At 40.7% G+C, this 13810-nt stretch overlaps 1 protein-coding gene across 1 annotated transcript in view; it reads right to left on the reverse strand.

Annotated features, from left to right (window-relative positions):
* OBSCN (obscurin, cytoskeletal calmodulin and titin-interacting RhoGEF) overlaps positions 1-13810 on the reverse strand; it is a 188537-nt gene that overhangs the window by 39430 nt on the left and 135297 nt on the right. The window contains exons 88-96 of the mRNA XM_072851566.1: positions 13681-13797; positions 12254-12418; positions 10746-10904; positions 9275-9452; positions 7497-7610; positions 6619-6786; positions 6240-6342; positions 5520-5649; positions 4278-4383 (exon numbers count right to left, since the gene is read on the reverse strand). Of these exons, the coding sequence (XP_072707667.1) occupies positions 4278-4383; positions 5520-5649; positions 6240-6342; positions 6619-6786; positions 7497-7610; positions 9275-9452; positions 10746-10904; positions 12254-12418; positions 13681-13797 (1240 nt within the window). The remainder of the gene's footprint in view (positions 1-4277; positions 4384-5519; positions 5650-6239; positions 6343-6618; positions 6787-7496; positions 7611-9274; positions 9453-10745; positions 10905-12253; positions 12419-13680; positions 13798-13810) is intronic.

Raw genomic sequence — 13810 nt, forward strand, 5'->3', positions numbered from 1 at the left:
GAGAAAGCTATAAATGGCGTATAGTACATGGGTCCTGCTGACTTGCAGTTTACTGCACGACAGATCAATTTTATATGTGCTATCCAAGATGTGAGGGAGGATTTAAGCAATCCTCTACGAAGGACAGAACCACATGAAAGTAGGATGAGAGAATTTGGGTTGGTTGGTTTGGTTTTTTTTCCCCGAGAGGAAAATATTCTGCATCCATTTTAGCACCGGATTTATCATTTCAACTTGTTCAATAGCATTTTAGGAAAACAGCTTTGCAAAGCAGGAGCCCCTGATAAGCAGGTTAAAAGCTGTAAGCATTAGGATCAGCCAGTGCTTCTATAGGACTAGACTCCTCTTTGGTTAATACGTTAAATCATTGACTTACAAGTGATGAAACATTTAGGATAAGTCAGTTCTTGTTGCTCTGAATGGATAAAAGGTGGTTTATGGCCTTTATTACAAACTTACAAAGTCTGCTTTCTCCACGCACAGAGGCATAAACCTATTTTTCCTGCACAGTACACACTGCTGGCATAAACCACAAGAGCACTGCTCTGCTTTCACCCCTCTTCTGCTACGCTTAGGAGATTAATCTGCAACAGGGGATGCACAAATCTGACATGAAGTGCTAAAGCTAATCTTAAAATGAGCAATTCATGGACATAACACTGTTTCCTAAATTGTGAATGAAATGCAAGTGTTTTGCACTCTCTCTAAAAAAAAAAAGAACCAAAAAGGCTCCACTCCTGCGGCGACTGAGATGGTTGTAAAGGCAGACTGTGCTCTCTTGAATTTGCACCAAAAAGCACTTGGCCAGCCCAAAAATGAGACTGACGATAACAGAATAAAAATAACAAGATAAATATCCTAACCATCACCCCAACCAGGGAACTTTAAAAAGGTCAGGGGGACAAACTCCTATGCCCTATTTCTTCAGTAAAAGGGTAGCACTAAGAGATCTAAGGCTCCTCTATGTTTTAAAGCAATCTTCGATCTTAGAGCCTCAATTTTTAGCTTTTCCCTGCAAGGTGGGTATTACCAAACAAGGCAACTAAATAACTTGCCCAAAGCTGTGCATGAGATATAAAGCAAGACTATGAAGAGATTCCTGTTGCCTGGCTATAACAGCACTGGGCGTTTTTCTTTATGGTTTTGCTTGTCTCCACTTGTGTAGCTGATTCCTTCCCCTACAATCAACTATTTCATTATATGTCCTGGACCTGTCTGCCCAGGTGAGAATGCAACACCTTTCAAAAACATTGGGCTTTGTTTTTCTTAAGAAATGAAGTTAGTGAGCCCGGGATGAATGAATTGCAATAGTAACATGTTAAAAAGGGATGCCAGAGCACATCAGCCCAGATCTGCCGTGTGTAGGTTAAGCAACAAGGTGCAAAGCAGACAGTCAACTTGAAGTCAAAGAGAAGGATCTTCTTTTGGTTACACTTTGTTTTTAAGTGTCTAAAATTCTTCCAATATCCACAGAAAAAGGATTTTTAAAGGAACTCTCCATTGACTTCAGTGCAGCGACCAGGTGTAGCTGAAGGCAGAACTCAGCGTTTCAGGCTTGCAGCCCAAGCTGTGGGTGCTCGCAAGGGGACCCCTTTAGTCCAGTGGTTTCCATCCTCTTTGGATTTGGTCCTTCCAATGGATCAGCAAATCCCCACAGTGCGAATTTAAACCTAATGACAAGAAGTTTGGTTTTGAGACCCATGGTGTTGAACTGTGGACCATGACTGACTGCAGGTCAGGGCTCATAAACCACTGGACTAACGGTATCCCAAATTGTGACAGTAGGTTTGGTTCAGTATAATAAACAGTACAGAAAGGCAGGAGGATAAAAACTAAAATAGTTGCAACTAAAGCCCCTTGGGTGCCTCAGGAGACTTTAACAATAGTCATTTCACAGAACCAACGATAAATCTGGTAAAACTTAGACCTACTGTGCAGGTGAGTTGGGAAACGGACACATTTTCTGTTGTAATAGTACCACATAGTAATGTTGTCCTCTTGGTGAAGTTACAAATAATCCCATTTTCAGAAATAAAAAGGATCATAAGGATGGAAAGAGAAAGCCTTCATGAGATCCATCCGTCCTCCAGTTCTTTGCCAGATGAACCTGATTTTTCCATAGGTAGATCAAGGCTGGTTACTGATTCTCAAGAAAGCAACAAATTCCCTCCTCGGTCAAGTGCATTATGCCAAATGCACCCCTGATGCGATTCTGCTCAGAACAATCCTCTTGCTCCTTGGATAAGGCTGCTCTTTGCTCCATTGGCCTGAAGCAGCTCGCTCTCTGTTTCTCCCTGGAGGTGACTCAGAGATCTATTTCCTTCCCTATTACCAAGTTCAAGCAATTGCACATCACGGATCAAAAGCTATTTCATAACATTTCTGAAGCTTCCAGGCAAACTCCAATTATATTTCTTCAACCAAGCTCATGAAATTTTTTATTTATGACTGTGGGAATAACAGCACATGAGTAATTTGGGGCTGAACACATACATTTGCAACCCCAAGAGCTGAACAATGCTCCTACCACTGTTTTACAGCCCTTGTTTGCTTTTATAATATCTTCTGCCTTGGTAAAGGGAACTTCATCAAGATATTCTACCCTCACAGTGATTTGTTTGTGTTCCTCTACATCCTGCATAAAACTTATTTTTCTCTCTTTAGGGCATAGCAAGGACAAAGCATTCAAGTACTTCAAGGTTTATCCTGCTGAAACAATTATAGTGTTGCTATACTGCTAACACCATTCTCCCTGTAATGCTTTTGAACGATTTGAGGGTACTCTGGGAAAGGACTACAAGGAAAGCAAGCATAAAACCAAGACGAGCGAGTATATAAATCAGGATACTAATTTTAACAGCCTGTTGTGTCTGAATCCTCTTAATGTAATAATACAACATTAGTGTCTACAGAGGACTGGCCCAAAGGTCCATCCAGACCAGAACTCTGTCTCAGACAGGGCCAACAGCAGAAGCCTATGGAAAATGATGAAAAAAATACTAGTGGAGTACCTTTTTCCCTGAATATTGCTCAAGACTCCAGTCATTTGCTACTCGGCAGCTTCTTGAGTTAGAATGCCGTTGTATTTGATGGCTCTCACTTGAATGTTGATAATAACAATTATGCCCTGTCAAAAGCACACTTGAACCCGTGTTATTATCACAAGACAATGTGAAAACACTGAAGATGAGGAAAGAAGGTCCTACAGATGTTAGCAAACCTCTGGCTTTTGTTGGCCATGTCTCCACTAACCACATCTGGGACAGCGTTCTGACACCAAGGTTCACTGCCATGGAATGGCCTATGCCTATCTTAGTCCTCTCTCTTACCCTCCAAAACAGTAAGCTGTCTATTATCTATATCTAAGCTATCTGTTATCTATTATAAATGGTCCCTTGGCTGTATTATCTCCTGAACCGCTGCCGGGAACCGTTCAAGAGAGGCAGCGCTGGCTGGCCCATGCTCAGCCAGCCAAGGACACTTCTAAGATGTACTAAGAACCAGTTTCCTACACCAGGAAATGTTCCTTATGCAGACGTAGCCACTGATTTAAACTCAGTCGTGATGGGTTTATAGCAAGCGTGTCTAACACACTGCTTGCGGGAATCCCTTTGATAAGAAGGTAACTTTAGGCAGTCGCATTCTAAAGATGTTAAGAAAGAGATGTGGTTTTGGATGGGTGTAAACTCAGTCCATATCACCCCACCAATTCAGGTGAAACATGCAGAAAAAAAAGGAATAGACTCTATGACTATGTGGTGTGTAATGCCTGAACAGTCCTAGATAATGGATGAACTAATATTGCTCAGGACATGCTGCTGTCAGTTCTGCTTTCTCAGTCATTCCAGATGGTCTTCAGTGGTATTTCAGAAATGATCACAATATGCCTGCAGCTTTACTTACTGGCCCCTGGTTTTTCTCAGCACTACGTAACTCATGTTCTGCCAGGCTGACACACATTTTCAAGTATTCCAACAGGAATAGAAACATTTTTCTTGCACTAGTGGTGGTGCGACATACCCTTCATTTGCTCTTCCATTTTCATATAATGCATTTATGAACGTTATGTGACAAAGTTGATTTACCAGGTTTGGAAATCAACAGATGGTGATGGGTATAGAGCTGAGCTGCAGTATACCCATGCACATCTTGATAGACATACAGATACGTGTACACCAACAATCAACATGGATAAGATGGCAAATATATTCGATCCTCAATGAGATGGTTTTTGAGTAATTCACTGACATACTTACAGAGCTGGGCAAGGATCATACCTTCTATGGTAATGGCTTGGTCTCCTCTCCTCTCCTGGGTCAGGGCTGCAGCACTGTGATGGTAAAGTTCTGCTCCACTTTTTGCAGACCCTAATCTGTTCACCAGCTAAAGAGAATCACGCAGTACCAAATGAAATGCAGGATGTAAAACCTTCCTATACTACATTACAAATTCATTGCAATTACATGACAACAGAAACGGGTGATGGTGTGACCCCAAACCCAAGCTAGAGTTTGTATGAACACATTGCTGCTCAGTGGAGTTCATGATAATGCTTTACCACAAATGACTCGCACAGACAAGTTACGGCACATCAGCTAACTTAGTTATTTGCAGTTTGCTCTCTGCAGCCTGTGACTTGGTCCTGAGGTAGCTCTGTCTCTACCAACAGGCACAGATTCCTGCTGTATGGAATTTAAGTGGTAGTTAAAAAGTTTTTTTTGTTTATAATCCATTAATTGACTGAGTCTTACTCACCAAGGGAATATTGGACCTTGGGATCTTAGCTAATGGCAAATGCAAGGTAATGTGATTTTGCTAGAATTCTAGTAGAAGTTTTTAAATTATATCAAACTTCCTAAAAACTTCTGTGGAATAACTGTGAAGTTGCTGTGAGCTGAGACATTTACCATGGGTCAGTTGACCCATGCTAATTTCCTAAATCAAGGTCAACTGTTTTTATTGCTGAGCCCTGAGAGCTTATTACTATTTTATTACAATGAATGCATAGACTATGACTAATTTTTCGAAAATATTTTACAGCACATTTATTTTAATTTATTAGATACTTCCACATATGCTTGCTAAATAAACAGGAATTTCACTGGTTTACACTTCCGTTTAGATTTAATTTCTTTCTTTTGGCTTTGGATGGTTTCTTTGTAGTGGCATGAATCTGTTCTAATTTAAAGACAGTCCCGAAACAAAACATCACATCAGAATGGTCCTAAACTTTGTAAGAGGTGTCTCTAGAGATCTGGATCTGAATTTAAGCTACAGAACAAGCTCAGTCAATTATTATTTGAACCACCAAACTCTCAGATCAGAATATTCTGAAGCTTCTGGATGTTCACAATCCAGATCTAGTTCAGGAGAACCTGACTTTGTATAAACTTTTTTGATATGGCAGGTGGCAGCAATTACTCAGCCACTATTCTCACGCAATGAATCTCTCCCAGTAAAATGAATTCTCCTACCTCTCTCATGTCCGACAACAGATCTTTAAATCTCTCCGAACTTACCTCACATTCATAGTGTCCCATATCTTCATTGGAAGGGTTCTTGACCACCAGGACTATTATGCCACTCCGTGGTTCACTGAAAGTCTGGTATTTACTTGTGTCTTTCAACAGTAGACCATCTTTGTACCATCTGCATGTGGAAAACACAAAGTATAAGTCAGGAAAAAATATGCAGTGTCAAGAGGTCCCCAGCTCATGGATCCATCTATCAGACCAGTGGGCAAACAACTCAAGAGTTAACCATTAGACAAAAGTTTGGAACCTGGAAGATGCGTCTACAGGTGGGTAGATCACACATGGATACTAAACTGCACAGGTTTATGAGACTCTTCTCAAAAAATCTCATGCAGGCAAAAGGGCTTCTAATCATGTGAAGTTATGCAGAGCTTTTTGTCTGAATACCCCAGACTGGTTGCTGATAAAATAAATCCAAGTGTAAGGCAGGGAGGATAAAGGAATGATAAAATGTTGTCAGGGCATTAGATCTGATACAGTCCTATGGCAGATATTATCTGTAGGTATTTATTTTCAGATGCTAGCTAGAATAATTGTTGAGAATCTCAGGAATGTTGGCCTTGGGAAGAGCCAGCATTGGGATGGGGTTAAGGTGGAAGACACAGAGAAGAAAGGGTCATAACCTTGAAAGAAAGGGCAGGAGACTCTTCTGACCATGCAAAATGGGAAAACAGGATTTGTTCCAGTGTGACTTGAAGAACTGACCTGATTTGAGGCCTAGGTGCTCCTTCAATAGTACAGGTAAACTGAGCATCTTCACCCTCCACAAAATAAGCATTTCTAACCTTGTTCACAAACCGTGGTGGCACTGCAAAACAAGGATAAATGTAGCTAGTAGCTGGAAATATGACCAGATACAAAGGATGTGTCCCTGACCAGATAATTCACATGATGTCTGCAAACAAGACACTAAAGACCAGATTTTTTAGACCTAAGAACAATTGATTACACCTGTATATCAAATAATTTTTTTAAAGTATTATCCAGTAGATGTTATACAGAACTTCTGGAATGTCTTACTATTCATTTTTAAGGTATTACATAGCAGACCCCTTTAAAACAATGCATCTGTGCGGGACTTTACCTTGAACAAGTATCTTTCCTAAGGTACTGGCATTTCCAGCAGGACTGGAAGCAAAGCACATGTACTGTCCTGAGTCAACACCTGTCAGGTTGTCCAAGATCAATGTGCAGGAACCGTCGGGATCTTCTATTATAATGTGATGGGGATCCACCTCCACAGGCTTTCCATCTTAAAAGATAAAGGGGAAAAAAGTCTTCGTAAAGAGTTTAGTATCAATTATGTTTTCTCCTTGGGAATTTCATCCAGCTTTTCGCCTTGAGAGGACTGAGAACTGTATTTGCTTTATTGCAGCTGATGTTGGTAGTTGAGGAATGAGCTCTTCATCTTCCTCCAGCTCTCTACAAAACATCCTCTGGGCAAAGCACTGTTGAGGGACCTTGTACATCATCAATCCTCATTTAAAAGTTAAATTCTCCCAGAGCACGTGCTGTGCAGTTGTAACTCTGATTTGCTAGCCAAAGGAACACCTCCAAAGTGACTGTAAACATGCAGAACAGGTCTTTACAAGGCACAAACTCATAGCAAAGCTGTTTCCTCTGCAATACAGTAACGCTGGGGAAAAGAGTATGTCCACACAGCTGCCTGTGTTATGACATGGAAACATCTGAGCTAGTTCAACCAAGTTGTTCATTTACTAGAAGTTGTCTAACTGCCACAAGATGTGGATTCATACGGGCTAATAGGGAAACCTGAAAAAGCAGGGTATATTAGCTCACAGGAAGATCTATGTTACTTGGGTTGTTTAGTAGCTAACTTTAAGACTAGACTTGGGTATCTCCAGGTGGTCAGCTTTTAGATTACCCACTAACCAATTAGCACAAAGCAATATAGACGGAGAACAAATCTGGAAGATGCATTTCATGACTTGCTGCTCATACCTTTGTACCAGCTGACAGATGGCTTGGGAGCTCCCGTAACTTTGCAAGCCAGCTTGACTGTCTCTCCCAGCTCAGCTGTACAATCTGCCAGTTCTTCTTCAAAGTCTGGAGGTACTGAAACATCAGAATAAGCATGTCAGTCTGGAGGAGGGGGGCTCTGTCCATAGGATGGCTGCTGCAAAGTAAGATAAGAATAGGTATAATGTTTGCAAATCTGTGAGGTTCAGAATGGAAAGCTGAACAGGAAACTTTAGCAGCTAATGACTTTCAGATGACATGCTGTCCTTGCTTATCGGAGACTAAATTCAGTCTGTCAAACGTCTGTTGTTGGCTATAAAGATGGGCCATAAAAAAAAGGGATTTGTTGCTGATCTGGAAGTATTTTAGGCCATGATTTTAATAAGCACATCCATTATTCAGGCACCACACAGCTGTCACAGTTAAGATAATTCCCCAATTAAAATGCACCCTTGATATCCAAACTAGTATTCTGTTGATCTCCATACAATAAAATCTATGCTTCATTAAGGGACTTTTATGTTAACTTATTACTACCATATGAAACTATGCAAAATTATTCTGATAGTCTTCCTCATTAGAACACCTCACTAAAAGCACAAAAATAAAATGCCCAGACTTGTTTTCAGTGTATATACACTAAAACCAACTCTCTTCTGGCATTTTAAGATGCCAAATTTCCTTACGGTGTAAAGGACACCGTTTCTAGCTTATATCTGGACAATAAAGATCTAATATCCCTGCTGATAAATTTTGTGGATAGAAAATTGGTGGAATCTCAAACGACAGTGAGGATGAAGCAGCCTGAATGACAAGATAAAAATCCAAAGCAAACCCATGGGCCCAGATACAGCAATGTAAGCCAGAAGTTGAGTGGAGGATTCGGTACCCAATAAAGTCACAGGGGGCTTTATACCGGTATGAGTAGGACTCTGGGTCAGGTCCTGAGACTACTTTTCCCACTGGAGTCTGATGCTCTTCATGCAGTGGGCCAGGGCCTTTGTCACCAAATTCTGTGGTCATGTACCCTTCTGCAATCCCTGCCAGATCAAATGCATCTCTAGCGCCAACTCTGCAATTCGTGCTTTAGAAGATTCAGTAATGTGTTTCTCTTCTCCAGTGATGCACATTTTCTGGGCTATCTTGCTGAAAAACAACATCCTCTGCTTATTGACAAAAATGTATGAATATGAAGACAGGGAACTGAGCAACCACTTCAGTCTCTGACTGATCCTCCATCAAAGGCAACCCACATCAGTTGAAACGGCCAGGGATAGCCAGCTCTTCTCAGCTCATCAGCCTGTGTTTTCCACACTTGGGTTATGGACACTGAAGAGTAATTAGAAAGTTACTCACCCGCTCTGCTATTGCCTAAAAACCTATACGGGTCCTGTAGGACCTCTGTCATGTAAACTTAATCACTTCAGTGATATACAGTCTTGGCTCCCTTGACGGTAAATGGAGAGAGTCAACCACCACTGTCCCATCCTGATAAAGGTGCCTTCCCCTGCTCAGGTGGAGGACCTAACACTGCTATAACCATTCCAGTTAAAGCTTACTGCTTGCTGTCGAGTCATGTGAGTTGTTATTTGCAGCAGTCTGTGATGTGATTAAAGGGAAACCTCCAACCCTAGTTCAGTTTAAGAGGTGGCAGATCACCCTAAATGGTTTCTCTCCCTCTTTTGCTAGTCTCCTTCCTGAATCAGGGAGACCACCCAAGAAAAAACTAGGAGGTTTGGGCTATCTCAGGCCATACTCACTCCAGACAGGCTCGCTGATCCGCTGCTGTATGCCACAGATCTCCTTCACCCAGGAGTTCTTGATATTCACTGTACGTGCCTGGAGGAGGTACTTGCGGACCAAGTCTTCCCGCTCGTGCCAGATCTCAAACGCCCGGTCATCCCCTTCCACAAGGTCGTTCACATCTATGTTGTTCAGCTGCATGACAGCAAGAGGACAAGAAAGTCAACACACATCCTGTGTTCTTAGGGATGAATTTCAGACAGAAACTTTCCCACAACTGAAATCCCAGAGTTTAGGACAGTTCAGATCTGGACGTAGCCTTTGTGAACCAGAACCATCTTCAATCAAGGTCTGAAATGGAAACAACTATTAAACAACAGCAAGTCTGCTACTAGCAGTGTGTACCCTCTTCAGTGGACATGAGTTGTGCCATTCCCGTTAAAGCTATATTAGATGCTCCGACAGCAAAAGGGATAATTCACACCACTTTTAAAGATTTTTTCAGACTGCATGAGCAATGCAACATGGTTTTGGCTGAACAGCAATCAGGGTCACTTTGAAATCCTTTCCCTGGTATACCTGACTTTCTGGTTACCAGACATTTTCCTGGGAGTAATTATCACATTTCAGGAAAATAACATCCAGCATTAAAGGGTATCCCAGGGTGGGACACACCAGTGCCCCAGTGCAGCACTGTTGGGCCCAGGAACAGCACAATTAGGGACTATGTGAAAAGAAATTACAGAGCAGGCACTCTCCGGACAAAGCATGCTTTTTTTTTTTTCCCCCTTGGAAAATAAAAGCTGCCTGTCAATGCCAATGAGGACAGAGACAAAGACTTTCAGAAGGCCCTGAATGGGCTTGGTCAAGAACTCCATGGGTTTTTTTTTTTTTTTTTTTTTTTTAACTGGAATTGAACATCTACTACCTTGGGAAAACACTTTCTGCAATTTCTTGCAGTTTTAACCTGAGCCCTGAATGTCTGAAGATGATCTGGTCAAATCTTCTGAATTTTTCATTTCTAAACAGGAAATAGTGTCAGGAAAGGACATAACCAGCAGAGAGAAGCACTGGGAATGTAGCATATGACTAAACCAGCATTTCCTTCAATTTAATACCAACACTGCAGACTGCCAAAACCAAAGATCTACAAATGCTAGCAAATACTGTAGACAGCAAAATATCACGTACTTATGCAGTTAACTCAGTGAGCTAACAGAGATTAATAAACACTTGTGCATGTAATCTCACTGCTGCACCGTAAAAATCCACTCATGCTTCTGGTGGTTTCTGACATGTTTCTGACAGGTTTAACAGAGAGATTTTGGGATAGACATAGCTTCTACTTGTGCTTCAAAAACTTTCAGAAACAAAGGAGTAGCTTAAAAGGGTTAGTGAAATGTCCCATTTAGATGACCAGAAGCTGGATATAAACATGAAGTTCTCAATGACAGAGAAATGCTCTAGGTGAGGATATAATGATCAGACCTTCATGATGTTCCTGAAGATGTAACTGTAAGTGTCTGTCTTTGTGTCTCGCTTTGGTTTGCAGATCACAATATAATTTTTGAAGAGGAAGACATGTCTTTTGTGTCCTTTCCACGCCATTCTAGCTCCTGGAGCTCCTTCCCACACAATGAAGTGGCCCTGATAGGAAAAAGAAAGAAGAGCACATAGTGATAACTCTGGAATAATTACCACGATGATGTCTCACCATCATTTTTCAGTAAACAGATAACAAATGTTTACTGTTACAACATCACTTTATGTGTCTCTGGTTTATTACAGCACAGCAGTTTGTTTCTAATGCTAAAGGTGATGCATCAGACTGACAGCACCAACAGGGGTGCACACAGTGGTTGTCATTACTTTGACCTTTAAATGGTATTCTTCATTGCCAGAAAAATACAGAGCTCTGTCAATACAGAGCTCATGCTCCACTAATACTAATGATAACGGAAAATTATATCCCATGTGTTATGTGGACTTTATATGCTCACTTGGTCTCCTTCACCAGAGCAGGACATTCATTTCACATACCTTCAGACACATCCAGCTCAGTTAGTGACATGGGTTCCCCCTTGGCATCATTAGGGAGAAGTAAGCGCTCTTGGGGTGTGATTCACTGGACTCTTTTTTTTTTCAGATGTCTAAATGTGGATAGGTGAATCCCCACCAGAGTGTCTATCACTGTAATTTAGCCTTACAACTCCACTCAGCAATACACTGTGATTCCCATGGAAGACATAGGATACAAACAGGCAGAGCAAATTACTTGCCCAGCATGACACAGTCAGTCTACAAAGAAACAGGAATTTGAGTAAGGGTGTTGAAAGTCTTAGACTAGTGACCCAATAGCTGGGTCACCTTTCCTCTGTGTTCCTAAAACACACATCTGTTTCATGAAAAAGACCTGGAGAAGCACAGAGATCTTTTGAAGATACATGAACAGCCATGGGAGAACATCTGTAAATTGATCTAATGTTTTCACATGGAGTATATGCAACGTATACTACGATACCTTGTACCGACATCCCAGCAAACTAGGCTCTTCGAAAGAACTGTGTCAAATGAAAGCATGTAGATTCAAAAGCCCAGTGAGCTTCTAACATTTGAGGAATCAACAGGAAAACCCACTGATGCCAATAATTTCAAGAGTTGGCCCATGTAGCTTGACAATAATAAGAGATGAGGAGGAAAAAATAAAATGCTTTAAAATCATGTGGGGGCCCAGAACAAATCTGTTCCTGTTTGATGAGTGGGTTGGAAAGGCAAATAACTGCATTATGTGTGAATTGCTCCATAAGCGTCTATGCTCTGGTGCTTCAAACCTTAATCAAGCCAGGAGACCCATCTCTCTGAACAGTAAGAAAGGCAAAAAGCAAATACTCTCTTTCAGATATGATTTCTAAAGGAGCTTCTTGTAGGACCTAAGGCTACTTAGAAACTAGTGAAGATAAGCATAGCACTAACACTGACTGAGAAATTCCAGTTACCTGTCGGATGGGTTCACCAAGGCTTTCCAAGGTCCCCGGATAATTCTCAATGAGTGAGACATGGAGGTTGTTTTCTGCTCTTCGGGTGAGTGCAGACACAATGGCATAAGCCTGCTCCAGCAAAGTGCAGTTTTGGCTATTTCTTGCTTTGTTTCGGATTAATTCCTGTAGATGAATGAAGAAAATGTTACTGGGCAGTCAGAAAAAAAAAACAAAACAAAACATTTCCTTGATAGCCAAAGAGTTTCTCAATATCTGTTCCAGCTCTTTCATCTGAGCAACTTTTATCCCATTCTTTCACCATGTGCTGCTTAGCTACTAAAATATCCTCTTTCCTACCCATTCTGCAGCCTCACTGGCTAGCCAGTCTGGCTTTTCCTTACATCAGTTGATATTAAACAAAGACAAAGTTGAAGGAAATACCAGATGTGCTTCAGTGATTGAAAACTAAAAAAACCCAAAGCAATCCTAAATATATCCATTGCATTTCTCTTGTGCTTACCCTGATGATACCATGAGGCAAGCAATTCATGTGGCAGTGCTAAACTAAGAGTCGCTATTAGATTAAAAACAAGAGAGGATGGAAAAAAAATGAAATGGCTGTTATCCTTTTCTTCCACATTTGTTCCTGTTCCTCTCTTTTAGTAACAAAGGCATGCTCACTCTCTCTTCCGAGAGACCCTTTAAAATGTTGGTGTTTGTGTGGAGGCAAGTGTTCAAAATTAGAAAGTTAATTTGAACCTTCTTCAAACTATGCGAACTGCTCACTTCTGTAATGCTAAACTACAGAAATATTTTGGCAGTCTTATTTCTGACTATCCTAGTGCTATTTCCCATGAAAAATACCATTTAAAAATGCTACTTTGAAACTTTCATTTGTGATCTGGGCTAGAACCTGAGATAGTAGGACAGTTGAAAGCTTGAAAGATGAAACGTTTCAGGATGGTAGAATGAGGCAAAGCTTTTCAGAGAACAAAAATCTCATCTTACTATTATGTCAGTATAAAACACAAGGAGAGAAACTGGTAAGTTAATTTCTTACACGTTGGAAATTGCTTATTTTTATAACACACTTGTTGCTGAGTGTGAAGCAAAATCATACTTGTCATGGATATATACATACATGTATGCATATAAGCATTTTTTTTATATATATATATGCATATATTTAAAGATCATTCAGATAAAGCTTGCTGAATTTTATGAGGTTGAAGACTGTGAACCTCTACCTGGATTTACATTTAAAAAACTATTTAGAGAGCACCACTGGTGATGATTATTGTCTTTCTTACTTAAGCAGCTTTCAACTGTAGTTGCATCAGAAGAAAGCCAAGAAAATGAAATAAAAATAAAATATTTTCCTACACAAGCTGCACAAAACAGAACATAAACCTATCAGATACAAGGATATAATGAAAGCTTTTCACCTTAATTATAGTCTGGTACTGCTGGATCCTGTTTATGGGTTTTTCCAGGTAGTGCTGCAGTGGTGGGATAAGTGGCTGTGAAGGATCTTCATTAGTTAAAATTTCATCTGTATATCTCTGAAAAAATACA

Source organism: Ciconia boyciana, chromosome 2, assembly GCF_034638445.1.
Source record: "Ciconia boyciana chromosome 2, ASM3463844v1, whole genome shotgun sequence".
Lineage (NCBI taxonomy): Eukaryota > Metazoa > Chordata > Aves > Ciconiiformes > Ciconiidae > Ciconia > Ciconia boyciana.